Consider the following 17781-nt stretch of genomic DNA (forward strand, 5'->3'; position numbering starts at 1 on the left):
TATCAATATATAAATATGAAATATTTTATAATGTAATATTTTACATAACATAATGTAATCTTCTGAAAATTTGTAAAAGAACTAAATCGTTTGAAATATTTATAAGAATTTATTACCATATTAATATGATGATTTTATTTCCTTATAAAACTCATTACAATTTTATGGAATTTTATTTTAAGAAAATGGAAATCCCTAAAAAATGACAAGTGGAAAATAAAATTTCTAAAATTCTCATAAAATGACAAATGTCAAAATGAAGGAGAAGATGACATGTGACAAAAAAAAAAAAAAAAAAAAAAAAAAAAAAAAAAAAAAAAAACCTTCATTTATTAAAGATGACTATGAAAGATAAATAAATGGTTAAATATATAAAATAATCAATAAATAGTAACAAAATAAGTTAATTAACAATATGACCAATACAATGGTATTAAGTTTGTTAGATTGATTAAGGTTCTTATAGGCATACTTTTACAATTTCTATCCATTTATTCATGAATGGACCAACTAAACAGTTTACTTTTAAGATATACATAAGTAATATAAAATACGATTTAGGCATAGAAAACATTTAATTTTCATTTGATTAGATTTAATTATCTACATGCTAACATAAATTTGAACATCTATGCACTTGGGACATTAACCGATCAAGCTTTCTGTTTGACAATATAAATCGAAATTCATAATCACTTGAAATCGTATTTATATGAATCCCCGTTTTCTCTTCTAATATTTGAACCTCGTTTGGGCTACGAACAACTTTGTCAAAACAAACATACCTACCACCACCATTTTTGTTCATTTCCTCGTATACGTGTACATGTGCATCTGCCAATCTATCAACATCAACAGTCGCCAATAAACCGTAGTCATACATTTCTTGACCACCTGAACATTCTCATTAATGTTAGCTACGGTTTTTTTTAAATATATTTGAAGGGTTAAATACAAAAAATAACAACATATTTTATTGATTTGTTTATTATAACATTATATTTCAATTTATTTTTAGTACATTAATCTAATAACATAACAATAAAAATAATAATTCAACATTGTAATAAATAAAAAATAGAAAAGTATATATTTGAAAAGATTGGAAAGCAACATACCTTTGAGATGTGGATTTACACAGAAGTAACGTGGTCCAGTTACAAGACCAGAGCATATTGTCGCCATTTTCAACCCTTTTTCCTTGGCTATTTTCCATGACACGTGCTCTGCTTTCAACTTCCCCAAAGCATACCATAACTACAATATTTCCAATAAATAATTATCTTATACACGATTTTCATAAACTAAAATCAAATATCTGATTATGAAATGTCAATATTAACCTTTTTGCGTTTGCAAAAGGATTCATCACTCCATGTATTGTGATCTACTACATGAGAAAGGCTGCTATCGGAAGTGTCTCTCCAAAAGCATGTCAATAGAGAAGATGTAAGCACATAGTTTCTGACTGATGACGTGGCAGCACAGGCTTCCGCTATATTTTCTGCTGCTCTTGCTTCAACTTCCGCCATTATTTTCTATCAATTTCATAATCATTCATCAACTCGATTGTTTAAACTAGTATATGTTTACAATAAATTTTTATTTATAATGAATCAACTGGATTGTTTAAAAGATTCTAGACCATATAAAAAGTTAAAAACTATACTATTTAATCTATTGTATATTTAGAAAAGGTTCTAGAAGGAAAGAGAAAATAGAATAATAATTCACCAAAAGCCAAATCTGACATATAATTTTCAATAATAAAATACAACCATTCAGATCTTGGAACAAACACACATGCTGTCTGCATTGATTTTTCCGTGGAAAATTGTTTATAGTCATTGACCTGCTACGATAGAGACTTTTGTCTCGACGTATCGGAAAACGATATGGAGAAAGAGACTCGGTGACTCACCGAGTAGCCGGAGAGTCCACTCGGATCAATGAAAGCCGCCGTATGAAATACAGCACAACATCCATCGAAAGCTTCCATTAAGGTCCGACGTTCGTTGAACTTCGCAACAACAACTCCGATCTGATTGCTGCTTGTAATGTTCGATCTTCCTCCTACCTCCTCTGTAATTTCTATCTCCCTCAATCGCTCAATATCGTCTGTAATTCCAAATACTTCCGGTTAATTCATGATTAAACTAGTATAGAAGATATATGCACAAAAATCTCATCTAATTAATCACAATACAAGTAACAGCTCCATTTTTACCTTCGTTATCGACGATGATCCGAACGGAATAGCCTCTGAGTAATAATTTTTTCACAATAGCGATGCCAAGGAAAGAGACGCCGCTTGTGACGCATACAAGCTTCTGATCTGCTGTGTATTCGTTTCTGTTAGCTGCTGGCACTTGCCGGCGGTTGTACTCTTCTTCGGTTGTAACCTTGAGGACAACGCCGGAGCAAGATAGCAGCATCCGCCGGAACTCTTCGATCTCAGCTCTCCGACTCTCGTCTGTCCGTACGACACCCATTGAAGCTGCTAGAAGAAGTATTTAGAACAGAAAGTAAATATTAACATCATGTCTAAAGTGCTTTCCTTTATATAGCAACCGCCAGTTAGCTTGAATATAAGAATTTAAAAACATTCTATTTTTCATGTCCATGAATAATATTTATTATTATTAAAGTGTATTACAAAACGGTCCATGTGGTTCACTCCAATACGCACATCATTATAATTTGATTATTTCATACGGATTATTTTTATGTTATTTTTCTGTTGGGATATTTATGACTTCATCCCTAGAACGGAACTTGATTCTAAAGGTGCTACCATACTTAGAACCGAAATTCTCACCAAAACTAGAACCCAATATTAATTATTCAAATTCAAAATCCATGATAAACTCTCTAATTTGATCTCTTAGATTTTTCTATGTATTTAGGAAGTATGATGATGCTAAACTGATAAATTATCGTTGATCTATAACAATGCTAAACTAGTAATTATCAATAGTCCACATTGATCTTCAACAAGATGAGTTCTCCTACGTTTGAGAATCTACAACAAATTTGAGTTTCGCTCCAAATGACAAAATTGTTTCGAACAAGACAGAAAAACAAATATGAATACAAGATTAAACATGGCCTTCCCACATTAAATACATTGGTATAAAATGTATCGAACGTAAAATGAATGAACAGAAATCCAAAATCTTCCATGCCTCCTCTCCGCAATGTGTTCGTATAAAATACTAACAAGCTTGTAGGCACAAAAGGTTAAAGAAATACCTGACATGGTAACAAGGAAGTGCCGTTGTGAATATAGGGGTTGAATCGTCATTGGCGTGAATCTTTTTCAATATGGGTATTCTTTCCTCCTACAAAGTTACATTAAATGATTCTTCGACTTGAATGTGTGTTTGTGAACTAAATGTCAAATTCTTTTAGCAAGATGAATGTCTCTTTGATTATCAGGATTTTACCAAAACATGTTCAAGTGTAAAACCTATACCAAATCAAAGTTGCTTAAGGTATAAAGCTTCCTTAGCAGCTTCAAAGGTCGAAATTAATTCACTATTGACGATAGTCTATATTCTTGCTCTCCAACTAGTAGTTGTACCTCCAAGTGTGAAAAATGGCTATATGTGTATTTCCATCTATTTGTGTACTTGAAAAAGTTCGAGTCACAAAATCCTTCAATATAATAAAAGAGCTTTGAATTCTCAAAGATAAGTCCATGAATTAAGTCACAAAACCTTTAATACTTGGTGACTATGTAACATCCTGATTTTTGATATGTTAATATTCCTACTTCCTATTTAATTAATTTAGTTATTTTTAGATTTTAAATTAAAGTGACAATTTAGTAGGAGTATTAATAAATATGATTCTAAAACCAAAACGTGTATAAATTGTGAGTTAGGGGCTGAAAGTGACAAGTTAAGAAACCTGGAATGTTAAGGATTTTGTTAAGGGGGTTGTTTTTGTTATTATGGAAGACTCGGGGGTTTATTTTGAAAAATAGAATTTCAGCCCATAATTTTGGACGGGAGAAGCCTCACATGCGACACTCTTGGCAGCCCTTTAATCCATTAACTTAAATTATAATTTTTCCTAACCTAAAACCCAACTTTTGCTTGGTGTTCGTATGTTGGTGTGTCACGGCGCAAAAGAAGGAGAGAACCGAGAGATGGAAAGAAAGAGAGGGAAGGAGACGAGAAAGAGAAAGGAGAAGAAGGAAGGAGACATCATTTTTAGTCGAAACCAAAGCCCAGAGTTTCGTTTTTGAGTCCTATACAATTCATTAGTTTTGACCAAAATCCAGAAATGCCTCTAGCCAGGGTAAAAACGACCATTTACCCAGACTGGTCCGGAATAATCTTTTATGCGAGGCAGTTTTGTAAAATTCGCCATAAATCGTAGAAAAGTCGTATGGAGGTGTGTGACTACTACTTTTAAAGCTAAGAACCTAATCTATTACCATATGATACATTTTTGAAAAATATGAAGTTTAAGGTGGTGAAAACAGGTCCCGAACAGACCATAATTTTTATGTAGACATCTGGAAAATTTACCCATTAGTTATATTCATAATTAAGGCAAATTTAATAACTAAAACCAACTCCATTTATTATTATTAGGAGTGTGAAGGGCAAGCAGGTGCGAGTGAGTTTTGGGTTGCTTTGGAGACTACTTTGCTTTTGGAGGTGAGTTCCTCACTACACCGTGTTGTGTTATATCTTCTTTACATTTAGCTCGTGTGTGCTATGTATTGTATTGCTTATACGAGTATTACTAGGCGGGGTAGAGTCTAGTGGATTGCCTCACGTATTGAGGATTATGCATGGTTGTAGCACCTGGTTCCTGGTACGTAAATCTCACTTGAGCATTATCTATTTTTTTAGCCTTGGACTCGGCGAGTCATAGGTCCGACTCGCCGAGTAGGGATGGGACCCGGGACATGTTTAAGTTGGCGACTCGGCGAGTCCATATCCTGTACTCGACGAGTCATCGTTGTTGGATGAAACCCTAAGTTTCAGGGGTTTGCACCCTATTTAAACCTCATGTCCGCCCCAAACCAGCCCCATTCACCACAAAGCCCCCAACCCTCGTTCCAAAGCTTATTTCCTTGAGAGTTTGAAGCATTTTGGATGACATGATTCTGTTACACGGAAGGAAACGAATTTGTGAGCGAAAATGGTTGAACCTAGACGTAGTTCGATCGCTCATGAAAAGAATAGAAGTATGTTCTCTAAAGTTCGACCTACATCCCTATGATGCAGTCCTAGTATGGAATGGAAGTATGTTCAGGAAAGTTCGACCTACATCCCTATGATGCAGTCCTAGCAAAGATCGGAAGTAAGTTCATGCAATGGTCTCAAGATGTTTGTCGTTCTAGCCGAGGTATCGTTGGTTGGCGAATAACATGATCCAACCATTAAAAGAGACTCGGAGATGTCTCCGGGGTCAAATTGCTATAGTCCAATGACTTGACTAGAGCATGTTTCGAATAGACTCTAATGAAAGTATGATAAGAGTATTCGAATAAAGGACAACACAGAAGTTAGCCGACTGTCAATATCTTTGATATTCATGACGTACAGGTTCGGGAAAATGACCTTGTAAAAAGGTCTTACATCATAACCAAAGAAGATAGTTCCTGACAATATAAAGGGCCTAACTAAAGTACTTACAGTACAAGATAGTTTCATAGAAAATACCACATCGGGCATAGACAGAAAGACGATTCCTTTCTAACAAGGAAACATAAAGTAAAGTATCTACTACTAGCGACGGTCATCCCTCTGGTGAACTCTCAGTTCAGCCAGTTGGCGTTCCACATCAAGTAGGTGTCTTTCGTATACTCTCTGGCGTACTCGAAGTTCCATGACTTTGGCTCGTGATTCAGTCCGTGCTTGCAGCAGGGTTTCATGGTCTCTCTCAGACCTCTCACAAGCATGTTCAAGGCGACTGGTGCGAAGCATATGCATTCCCCCGTTTGTATCGACTTTTGCGATACGTTGTAGAGCTGTCCTGCCCTGAATTTCGTTTCGGGCAACTCTTCGGATCAGAATTGGCATGATTTTGTCTGCTGAGCCCCCATTGCTCAGGTCATAGAAGCTTCGGTCACCATTAAATGGCATGGGCTGATCTTGTCCTTGGCTCCATGTTTCCAAACATTCCACCCACTCAGGCGTCGGGCCATGAAAAGCCGGACGAGGGTTAGGAATCGGAAAGGGAGCTGCCTGAGGTAGGTTTTCAACCTCGGGTTCAGAGATGTCATCATCTGAAAGGTCTTCAGCATGGTGATCATTCAGGGGGATTGGATGATCATTATATGGTTCTTCTCCAAACCATCCAACAATAACCGCGTTCGGAAGGAACAGGTTGTCGTGGGGATGAAATCCAGCCATGTTATCTACGCGAGAATTTGGGGTAAGAAAATAATTATTAGACGAACTATCTAGATAATTATTTAGGAAATCTTCATTAGTTTCATCGCTATTTGTAAAGTGCATACCAGTTATATGAAATCAACACATGATAGGCCTTCGAATAAGTGACCTTAACTCCACATTCACAAGGAATAAGGGTAAAGCAAAAATTTCACCGATTCTAAGTCTATAACATCCTAGTTACATAGAACTTTAGCGTATCCACTTAGCAATTATCAACTTAGGAATGAAGATTCCATTTTAGTTCTCAAGTATAAAGTACTTATAGTAACACAAAACACCCCTATGGTATTTTAGACTTAGGTTCTGTTATAATGTTCTCATTGTGGTGATGTTGGTAAGTTTTTAGACTTGTTGCCATACCACAACCATTCTTGGGCATGTGCTAATCACTCCTCGGAACAGCATAGTTGATCAGGCTATGTCACTCCCAAGACTGACCATACATCCCCAAGCTTACCTGTGATATTCAACAATCGTAATACTTTTGTTCTTGTCATTGTGACACTAATTTTAGTATGAATGCAGGCATGTATACTTTGTTAAATATTTTATTATTTAAAAATATATTCTCTTAGACAGAGTGTTTTAATCCCTATGTATTTATAGTTAGTATATCTTTTATGGGTTGATATACTTAATTCACTATAAACAATGCTCTGATACCAATCTGTCACACCCCAAAACCAAGAACGGCGGAAACGTTCCGCGGTGGAGGACGTCATGTGAAGTATCATAACAGTGTAAAGTAGTAAACAAGCAACAACATCATCCATTGCATTAAAGGTAAAGTTTTAATACATGTGTGTTCTTTCATAATGTACAACAATAAAAATGAATAATCAAAATACGACGAGTCTTGACCGTGCTCCGTCTTCTCAAGGCCTGGACATCATACCTGTCTAACTGGTGACCTGAGAATACAAGTTATTTTGAAAGCGAGTATCAGCCTAAAGCTGGTGAATTCATAAGTATTTAAGTGTCATTGTCTTGTTTATGAAAATCTGTTATTAAGGCCATGTAAATCTTTTATGTGGAAGAGTTGATATAAGTTTGAAAATCCTAGAAAATCCCTTATTTCCTATAAGTATGAAATGTAGTCTTCTACCAAGACCCAAATGTTCTATAAGTAAAATGATAGTTTTTCCTTTCTATTGACTAGTACTAGAGTACTTAGTCTAGCTCCTCGTTTATGTGAAAGTATCACAAAATAAAGTAAACACGAAAAAGTACTAATGTAAGTGTTGTCACTGGGTACTAGGACTAACACAACATCGCAATAAGCGAAGAAGATAACCTAATGAACATCCAAAGATTGTCCACAAAAAGTATAAATGTAAGTGTCATCGTTGGGTACTAGGAGTAACACAACGAAGAAGATAACCTAATGAACATCCGAAGATTGACCAGAAAAAGAATAAATGTAAGTGGCATCGCTGGGTACTAGGAGTAACACAACATCGCAATAAGCGAAAAATATAACCTAATATAAATAGTAACCATAGACCTCCGTAGATGGTCATCGACCACTGGTGTTAATCAGATGGGATTCGGAATGGTTAGTCCCGCCGAGTTATCGATCTACCTAGTATAAGTAGTAACCATAGACCTCCGTAGATGGTCATCGACCACTGGTGTTAATCAAATGGGATTCGGAATGGTTAGTCCCACAGAGTTATCGATCTACCTAGTATAAGTAGTAACCATAGACCTCCGTAGATGGTCATCGACCACTGGTGTTAATCAGATGGGATTCGGAATGGTTAGTCCCGCCGAGTTATCGATCTACCTAGTATAAGTAGTAACCATAGACCTCCGTAGATGGTCATCGACCACTGGTGTTAATCAGATGGGATTCGGAATGGTTAGTCCCGCCGAGTTATCGATCTACCTAGTATAAGAAGTAACCATAGACCTCCGTAGATGGTCATCGACCACTGGTGTTAATCAAATGGGATTCGGAATGGTTAGTCCCACAGAGTTATCGATCTACCTAGTATAAGTAGTAACCATAGACCTCCGTAGATGGTCATCGACCACTGGTGTTAATCAGATGGGATTCGGAATGGTTAGTCCCGCCGAGTTATCGATCTACCTAGTATAAGTAGTAACCATAGACCTCCGTAGATGGTCATCGACCACTGGTGTTAATCAGATGGGATTCGGAATGGTTAGTTCCGCCGAGCTATCCCATTGAACCAGAATAGGAAAGATAATTTACACAGAAAGTACTAATAAATCATCCTCGTAGTTCTAAGTACAAGTATCCAGGTAAGTGAATACATGATAAGGCACCTATGTAGAAGTGTTCCTGTATGGTATTCATGTAAGTGTGTTCATGTAACAGGTAAGTATATGTAAACATATTCATGTATCATGTATTCCTAAGTACGTGTACTCATGTATCATGTAAGGTATTAGTATAGACTCATGAACGAACTGACTCTTGTGTGATTCCTTGTAGTAGTAATAATGTTTTGTTTCTTCTAACTATCCCTATGATAATTAACTGGAAAGTAAGTGATTGTTCAAGTAAATTTATGCACCCTCGATACACCAGGGTGTGGGAAACTAAACGAAGGATGAAAACTATAATCTCTAACATATAAATGAACATATGCGCATAAGTATAGTTTGATTCAAGAAGGTAAAATAATGGTTTTGCAAGATATCTAGGAGTTTTGAACAATAATTATAAATGACTTGATGTCATTTTAATAAACATTTCCAAAACTAATACTTTTGTTATCAAGGTATTTTAAGATAGAAACCACTTCATGTGTCACCTTTTGAAATATGTGAAATCTACTGAGTGAAAACACAGTTACAAAATACATAAGATTGATTTAATAACATATTGTTTTCTACTTGTATTCCCCCCCCCCCCCCCCCATTAAAATGTTTAAATTCATTTAAAACATTGATTAAGGGGTATGAACTCACCTGTTGTGAGGGGTTCTAGCGGGTACGCGTGTAGGGATGAGAAGTTCCACGAATGAAGTCCCGAGACACAATAAGTCCTAAATGATATTTAAGGACACATAATGACATGAATATAGTGTTTATAACAACTATATGAAAGATAACACCTTCCGGGACTAGGAAACACCTTGACCAAGTGTTGGAATCACATGTGATTCAACATAGGAAGGTATAAGGGCACACTTATGAGTTTACTACCATGAGTTCACGGCCCAAGGGAGTTTACGGCCGTAAACTCATGGTCACTCATGGGTTTGTGTAAGTATGAAAGCTATGGAATGATTTAGGGACATTAGCTCTAGCATAGGATGAGAAAGACCACATTCTTTGGAGTTTTTGAGGTGTTCACGGCCCAAATGAGTTTACTACCGTAAACTCATGGCCAAATATACTTATGGGGGTCCTAAAGGTCATAAGGAAGCATTCTAAATTTATGCCTAAGCCCTTGGAAGTGTTTGTGGCATCAAAACACCCCTAACTTGAGTTTACGGCCCACAGACCATTTGGTCATGTGTTTGCGGCCGTAAACACTTGTGGGTGTTGGTATTTTGGTTGTTTTGGGTATTAGACATATCAAGGTAAAAAGCTATGCTAGTCTCTTGGATTAAGGGTGGCATTTAGGGCATTTTGACACCCTAAAATGGAGTTCACGGCCCAAGAACTTCCTTGGCCGTGAACTCACTTTCAACCCTTGATTCTATTTGTTTTGGATGTCTAAACATGTCATGGGTAGTCTCAAGGTTCATTTCCAAGGCTTTGAGGGACATTGGGACACTATTGGCCCTTAAAATGGAGTTTACTCTCCAAGATGTTCTTGGGGAGTAAACTCTCATATCTTGTTGTTTGAGTTTGTTTTCTGTCCCTTAACTCATTTGTGTACAAGCCCAAACTAGTTTCATGGGTTATGGAAAGTCTAGGCATCATTTGGCTTTTGAAAAGGAGTTTACTCTCCAAGATGTTCTTGGGGAGTAAACTCACAGATCTTGTTGTTCTGTCGTGATTTTGATGTTATTAAGCATAATCTAAGCTATATAATACAACTAGATTGAAGTACTCACGTTTTGGGATAAAAACCCGAAGATCTGTGAGAGAGAATTAGGCTTTTCTCTAATTGGAAATGTAACTAATGAATTATTTGGTTCAATTTTCTATTTATAGTCCTGAGATATTTTGGCAGAAAATATTTTTATTCCTGAAATGATTTCTAATATAACTAAGTGTTGGAATAACAGTGTTGCACAAAACCCTAGTGCAACCACTCTCCTGATATCTCCTTAAGTGTAAATCCTAAAAAACTGCCAAACTTATACCCGAAGTCTGGAATTGAACTGAAACTGTTCTAAGCTCTATTGTCTTGATATGGTTTGTTCAAAATGGAAATTTCGGGTTGTCACATCATCCCCCTGTTAAATGGAATTTCATCACGAAATTAGAATTTAGGTAAGGAAGTATGTACAAATGATCGAGTCGTTATGTGAACTTCCTAATCGATTGGTTCTCGCACTCCTAAAGTGAAATCGGGTTCTCGGTTGGTATCCCAACGAACCTTCACTAACGGGCGACGGTGTTGCTTCATCCGCTTGACCTCTCGGTAGAGGGTCACTACGGTTCTAATACGAAGGCAAGGATCTCGTAAATCTCGATCTCGTCGAGAGGGATTATGAAAGTCCTAATGGAAGGATACTGTTTCAAGTTCGAGACGCGAAGGGAAAAATGTACGTTACTGAGTTCGCGGCGTATGTCTAGTTTGTGAAACGCAGGACCGATTCTGGTAAGAATCTCGGAGGTCCTAACTATATTGGATTTTAGCTTTTCACGCTTTATGAAGCGTATTAAGCCGTTCCCAGAGTGAGGTTTCCTAAAGAATTTGGTCTCTTACTTGGAATTCCAAATGTTCTTCCTCTCGCTTACTTCCCAGTCAAGGGCCATCCCTTGCTGGGTCAAAGTCGAAAGGGTTCCTGAAGTTTACGGGGAGTTCCGAATGGACTATGATAGTAGGTCCGTAAGACCTAGAATTTGGCAAATTTTCCGTCGGTGACTATGGTGCCGACAAATTCCCAACGGTTTTGGATAATTTGACAGAGTACTCAAGAATTTCCACAACACTAAAAGTGTGCCTCAGGAAATTTGACTCTAAATTCCAAAACTCTTGTTTAGAGAACTTTGCGGAAAGTATCTCCGAGGGTAATGTTCCTATGGGTTCTTTCTTACTACGAGGGTAGATAAGTAAGTCATTACATGGAGAAATGACGAATTGATCCCAGTAAGAAAGGCGTACTCCACTCATTTAGCTCATGAATACTATGGGCGTATTGGTCCTATCCGAGGGGTATCACTACGGACTCGAAGTGTCCGCATCGAGTTCGGAGGGTAGTCTTTAGGACATCCTTCCCTAACACTCGAACTGGTGATATTCGGATCTCAGGTCCATTTCTAAAGTAACCCTTTCCCTGTGTTTGCCCAATCAGTTCGTCTATGTGAGGCAGAGACAACGATTTCTAAAGGAAATCTTAATGGAGTCTCCGGTCGTCGAGGTACATAAAATGCACTCCTTCGACTTCTGGTAAGAATAAGACCGGAGCTCTCAAGAGTGAGAAGCCTGGTCTTCTAATTCTATTGTTGAGTAGTTCGCTGTGTTGTCCGGGCTGTTCTTGTATCTTCCGTATATGTTTAGACTGTAAAGCGATCTGGTTATAAGAGTCATACTGGGTTCTAAGTTTGTTCCTATGCCAAATGCAATTACTCGTACTCCTGGACAGTCTCCGTCCTAAAGTTCATATTAGAATTCATACGTGATTCAATGATCACAATTTCGTGTATACGAGTCTGATGTGCACAAAAGTACCCACTAATTTTAATATTTATAACCTAACAAACTTAGACTATCTATGCACTTATAGGCAGTGTACCTAGTCAGATTACAGTATAGCTTAGGTAAGTCGGGTGTCGATCACAGGGAACGGTGGATTAATTTAATATATTTGATTATAGGTTATAGGTCACACGAAAATAATAAAGAGAATGGTTTAATAAATCTCAAATTAACAATTAACAACTCTCGATAAACTAACAGGAAAGCACATCTCTTCAGGTACTTTGGTTTAGATAAATTACACTTTAAAACATAAACAATTGCTTACACAAATTCATTTATTCAATGTTCACCGATTCCTAAAATGATTAGATTCATGTTCACTATAACTAATCCTTTAGCAAACAAGTCAATTCAAACAGTGATCAGTTGATTAAACTAACATGCTTCCTAGTGTTCAGTTCGTATCAAGCAAGACTTGCAAATATAGTTAATCAATGTAAACATTTAATCAACCTCTTGTTGATGGTCATCAAACAAGGCTCACACATTAACTTACTTATTCTCAAGTTAATTCTAGTTTCACATTCGTTATTTCTAGTCTTATAATCTCGATGGTCATCAAAAATCATAAGAGACAAGCAAATCAAGCAGATGTTCAAGCAACTCAATTTACTTAGCAATTAACAGAAAATAATCATCATTAACACATGAGGATCTTTTAACAAGCTTGGCAAGATAAATTAAACACAAATAAACTATTTAATATAGCAATTAGTCTAATAATCAAAGCTTCATTCAATCATAAACACAAAGTAAAAGGTTTTTACACCTAAATCAGAAACTAAATACAGAAAAGTACCACCATAGAATGCTAAACATGGTCACGTCAGCAAACCATATGATAATCAACATGTATCCGCTCTCCAATCCTTCCGATCTCCGCTCCCGTTAGCTTAACGGCCTTCCGGCCGCCTTCTAGACCCTCAAAACGGCTTAACAGAAGTTAATTGTCGACTAAATTAGGTTAGAAGTCGAATCTCCCCTCCTGGTTAGCTAAAAATCGATATTTATAATCTTTGTGGCCGACCTAAGTACGCTGGGCGTACTTAGGATTACGCAGCGCGTACTCAAGATAATCACGCGATCAAGTCTATCCGGCACAAGCAGGTACGCGGGGCGTAACCTTAAGGTACGCGGGGCGTACTCGCTACCTCAGCACTCTTTCCTTTCTTTTAGCTTCTAAGCCCGGTTTCCACTTCAGTCTTTTCTTTTGTGCTTTATCGACAACAAATAGCTGCAAAACATAATTTAAAGTATTATGAGTACTTTTTAGTTCTAAAATAGAGTAAATAAGGCCAAAATATTAAGATAAAATGCATAAAAATATATATAAAAATACACATATCAAAATACCCCACACTTAGCCTTTGCTTGTCCCCAAGCAAATTTACTTTTATTTTACCAATATTGCACTAAACAATCCTTTTAAAACTCAGCCATTATGCCAAGACCTCAACGCGTACATTTGTGTCTAATATTTTCCTAAAGTACCCCCCCATATTTTAAATACTCACAATCTTCATAAACACTCGCCCACTTTTTCCGAACAATGCTCATTTTATGCAACCCTCCGAATCCATCCGCAGAAAACCTCCTAACCTCAAGGTATTTTTAGTTGAGCAACCTAAGCATACATAATCTAGAATTACAATTTATGATACCACTATGGAGCTTTATTTGAATTCTTCATTTCTTTGGCATTTTGATCTTTGATTTCTTTGAATTCAACACCTTATTTGAATTGATTTCTGGTATCTTCAACTTTTTGGATTTCTTAGAATTTTGATCTTTTGATCTTCACTTTATTTGCTCCAAAATTCTTCAAACTTTTTCGTAATTCTCTCTTTTTTTTTTCACATGTAACTCACTTTTTTTTTTTTCACTCAAAACCTACATGCTTAAGCAGAGGCGCTCAACCTCAACCTTTATTGGTTAATGATAATAATTTTCCTGGATACATTTCAGGTTTAGGCTGCTAAACATATTGCATCCCTCAAACCAAGCGGGGTTATGTTTTTGTTCCATGATTTCACTAAAATAAGGGAGGCCACAAATGCACTATAACGTATATTGGCTCAACTAAACATTTGAGTTCTCATCGGATCATTTCATACAATATTAGCAAAATTTAAATTATTACTAGATTTTTCTAAATTAAACTATTATTTCAAGTTTTTTTTTTTTTTTTTAAATTTTTAATTTTCCTAAATCTAGCAATTTCAATTTTCTCTTAATTTTAATTTACTTTTACCGATCCCCTACCCCACACTTATTTTATACAATGCCCTCATTGTATGCTAAAACAAATTAAGAACATAAAAAGGGAGAAAAAGGAACAGACTCCCCTGGGTAGTTGTGGCGAGATCGAATGGGGCTGCTACAAGTTGCTTCAAATATCGCCGAAAAACTGAAAACTGGAACTTCTGCTTCTGAATTTGCTGAAAAATAAAATCAAGACCGCCATCTTCAAAAATGTGGTGCAAATAATGCAAAGCATAGTAACCATGACGTGGGAAAGTGTCGACTACATCGTCTTGTCGAGAATGACATCCTCTACTCGCGATGAAAAATCCCCCATAACATAGGAAAGTGTCAACCATGTCATGGCAGCCGGGACGATACTTCTTCCTCGCATCGAAATAAAACTCTATGGTATGGGAACTGCTCATCCATATCATAAGAGTCAAAACATCGTAACAATGCCAATCTTCAAAACGATCGCTCACGAAATAAATATGCACCCCACACTTATGACAAATTGTGGGTCTCGACTATAACCTTCAACTCTCATACCGCTCTCTCTAGCAACAGTCGGACCTAGCTGCTGAACTTACTGCCAGCTTCCTAAGGGCGAAAATTCTGCAGAAATCTAAACAAGCAAAGAGCATCAACATGGAAAACAAACTAAATCAAACTAAATCAAAGTTTAATTACATACCAAATACTAAAAACTAAACTAAAAATAACACAAAACAAATAAAACAAAATAAAAAGGATCACTCGTCATCTCCATCATCATGTGGCTGTGTCCCAGAAGTACCGGCCCCATCAAATCGTGACTGAAATGGTGGTGGAAAGGGAACCGAATACTGAAATCCCTGATGGGCAAAGAATGCATTCAATGCATTCCCTTGCCACCGTTGTTGCGCGTCCACATGTGCAACATACTCGCTAAGACGATCAATGCCCTGAGCTAAGTAGCGCATATCAATCTCCCGCTCAGGTCCCTGCTGCGCTCCCCGCGGAGCAGGTCGACGCCGCTGGACCCGTCTCGGCTGTGGCTCGGCCGCACCCTCCGTTTCTGCCTCATCATCTGCTCGAACCCTCAAAACACCATCACCACCCCGCTCTAATACGCGCATCGACTCCAATAGCTGAAGACTCATCGGCCTCATGTCGTGAAACACCATCGATCTCGTGATCTCCCGTGTCATCAACTGGTATGATCGAGCTAACCGTGTGATAAAATGCCCTCCGCATATCGGGCTATCTCCCCGAAGTCCCCTGGCCCTCCGTCCCAAGTATGCAGCTAAAGCAACTGGAAGGTTCAGGTGCCTCCCTGGAGTAACTAGTGCCCATAGGAAATACAGGTCCGTAGAAGGCACTCTCTCACTATTCTTGTGATGCGTGAGAGACATAGAAATCAACCGGTGCAACATTCGGTATGTAGTGGACCGAATCATCCCCCCTCGAGCGGTAGATGGTGTATAGACTCCTCCCGTAATCTCGGCCCAAAAGGTGTTCTCATTATAGTCCGCTGGCCGTTCCGTGAGACAGTCAGCAAGGAATGCCAGAAAGTGGACACTCCTCGTCTCGTCGGCTGTGTAAATACCCACCCGAGTAGCAAGCTCTATCACGCTGCATTCCCGGCTCACTCCTCCCAGTCTGAAAGCAAAGGCTGTCCTGTCATCGAGTGGCTTCCTAGGATCATAGGAAACTGTAGCGTAGAACTCCAGCAAAAACTCCCGATACACAGGCTCCTGGATCCTGAACAAACGCGCCCATCCCTGACACACAAACAATTCCACACCACTCGCGTCCGAGTGTGTGTATTGCAAAAATTCCTGGATCAATGCAGCAAGTCCAGTCCTGGTAGCCAACTCCCAGTCGAATGAGGGTGCAATATCAATCTCCTTTGTGAGAAGCAAGCTCAAGTTGATGACATAACGCGCCCGGGTAGCATCGTTCAGCGTTTGCGGAAATTGTAAAAAGCGATGATCAGTCACATCCTCGGGAGGGTTGGTTCTTTGTGTCCTTCGAGCCATAATCTGCACATATTAAAAAAAAAACACAAAACCAAACCAAATATCACAGCATTAATAGATTTTTAAACCAAAAAAATGGGGGTGGATATGGCGTTACGCTGGGCGTACATCCAGCGTACGCTGGGCGTACGTCCAGGTTCCACAGTTCTGCTTCCCGATTACTTTACTTGTGCTATAATCATAACCCAACTTAAAAATAAACACAGCAGGGGCAACAGAAACGTTAAAATATCGTGGTCCAAAGGCTGTAAGCTAGAATCGGGACCATCTTAAGAAATCCATTCCCATAATCTTGTAACTATTTAAAATTAACAACCACTTAATCAGTCAAGAACTCGCAGTTAACAGGGTACGCAAGGCGTACGACCCCAAGCTCAAATCGATGGTGTGGGACGGAATTAAGACGAAATTAGGTTCGAGGGTTTAGTGTATTAACCGAAATCGGTCCATTCAAGCCCTAATCAACACATACATTTGCGAAATCGGTCCTAATTCAAGAACCCCATAAACCCTAGATTTCGAACCAAGGCTAAATGCAGCTTATTCCACCGATTGAAACACAAATACATGATATTGAGTAACCGAGAAGCTTACTTGTGTGTTGGATTTAACAAGAAACGAAAAAAATCGAGGATCTTGGAGGCTTCTTCCGTCCACAGCGTACGTGATAAAGGAGATGGGGTTGAAAATAACAGCGAAGTCAAAGGGTCAAGATATATTTACCTGGTCGCTGTGTTACGCGGGGCGTAACTTAAGAGTACGCGGGGCGTACCTGAAATGTTCATTCGCGATCTGGGGCATATTACGCAAGGCGTAAGTAAACTTACGCGGGGCGTAATGTTGATATGAAAATTTCTTCTTTTTTTTTTTCTTTTAATTGAATTCCCTTTTTCTTTTTAAACATTTCATCTAGGGACTTAAAACTTATTTATATATTTTTTTTAATTTCTTAAGCTAATGATGACTTCACGATGAGTGAAAAAAATTAAAAATGTGAGACATCATAACCACTTATCTTTGTCGAGATCAAACGACAACGGTTGATCAAAAACCTTTGCATGCAAGAATTGGTTACGAAAATACCCGCTTTCGGGACCCGTTAGAATATTTCCCTTGTTTTCCTTGCACTTTTAACTAAAAGCGGAACAAGAAGTGACCTAACTAGTCAAGAACAGCAAGAGCTCGGTCTTCCACTTAACCACCACAATACGCCTTGCTATACTACGCCTCATGGATTGAG

General features: G+C 38.0%; 1 protein-coding gene across 1 annotated transcript; it reads right to left on the minus strand.

The window, feature by feature from the left end:
- Window positions 1-556: 556 nt before the first annotated feature.
- LOC111875850 (cinnamoyl-CoA reductase-like SNL6) lies at window positions 557-2573 on the minus strand. Its single transcript, XM_023872370.3, has 5 exons — window positions 2228-2573; window positions 1922-2118; window positions 1344-1538; window positions 1119-1257; window positions 557-894 (listed from the first exon to the last, which is right to left on the minus strand). Exons 1-5 carry the CDS (start codon window positions 2490-2492, stop codon window positions 611-613), a joined length of 1080 nt encoding a protein of 359 aa, XP_023728138.1. The 5' UTR covers window positions 2493-2573; the 3' UTR covers window positions 557-610.
- Window positions 2574-17781: the final 15208 nt, after the last annotated feature.

The sequence above is a fragment of the Lactuca sativa genome, chromosome 3, assembly GCF_002870075.4.
Source record: "Lactuca sativa cultivar Salinas chromosome 3, Lsat_Salinas_v11, whole genome shotgun sequence".
Taxonomy (NCBI): domain Eukaryota; kingdom Viridiplantae; phylum Streptophyta; class Magnoliopsida; order Asterales; family Asteraceae; genus Lactuca; species Lactuca sativa.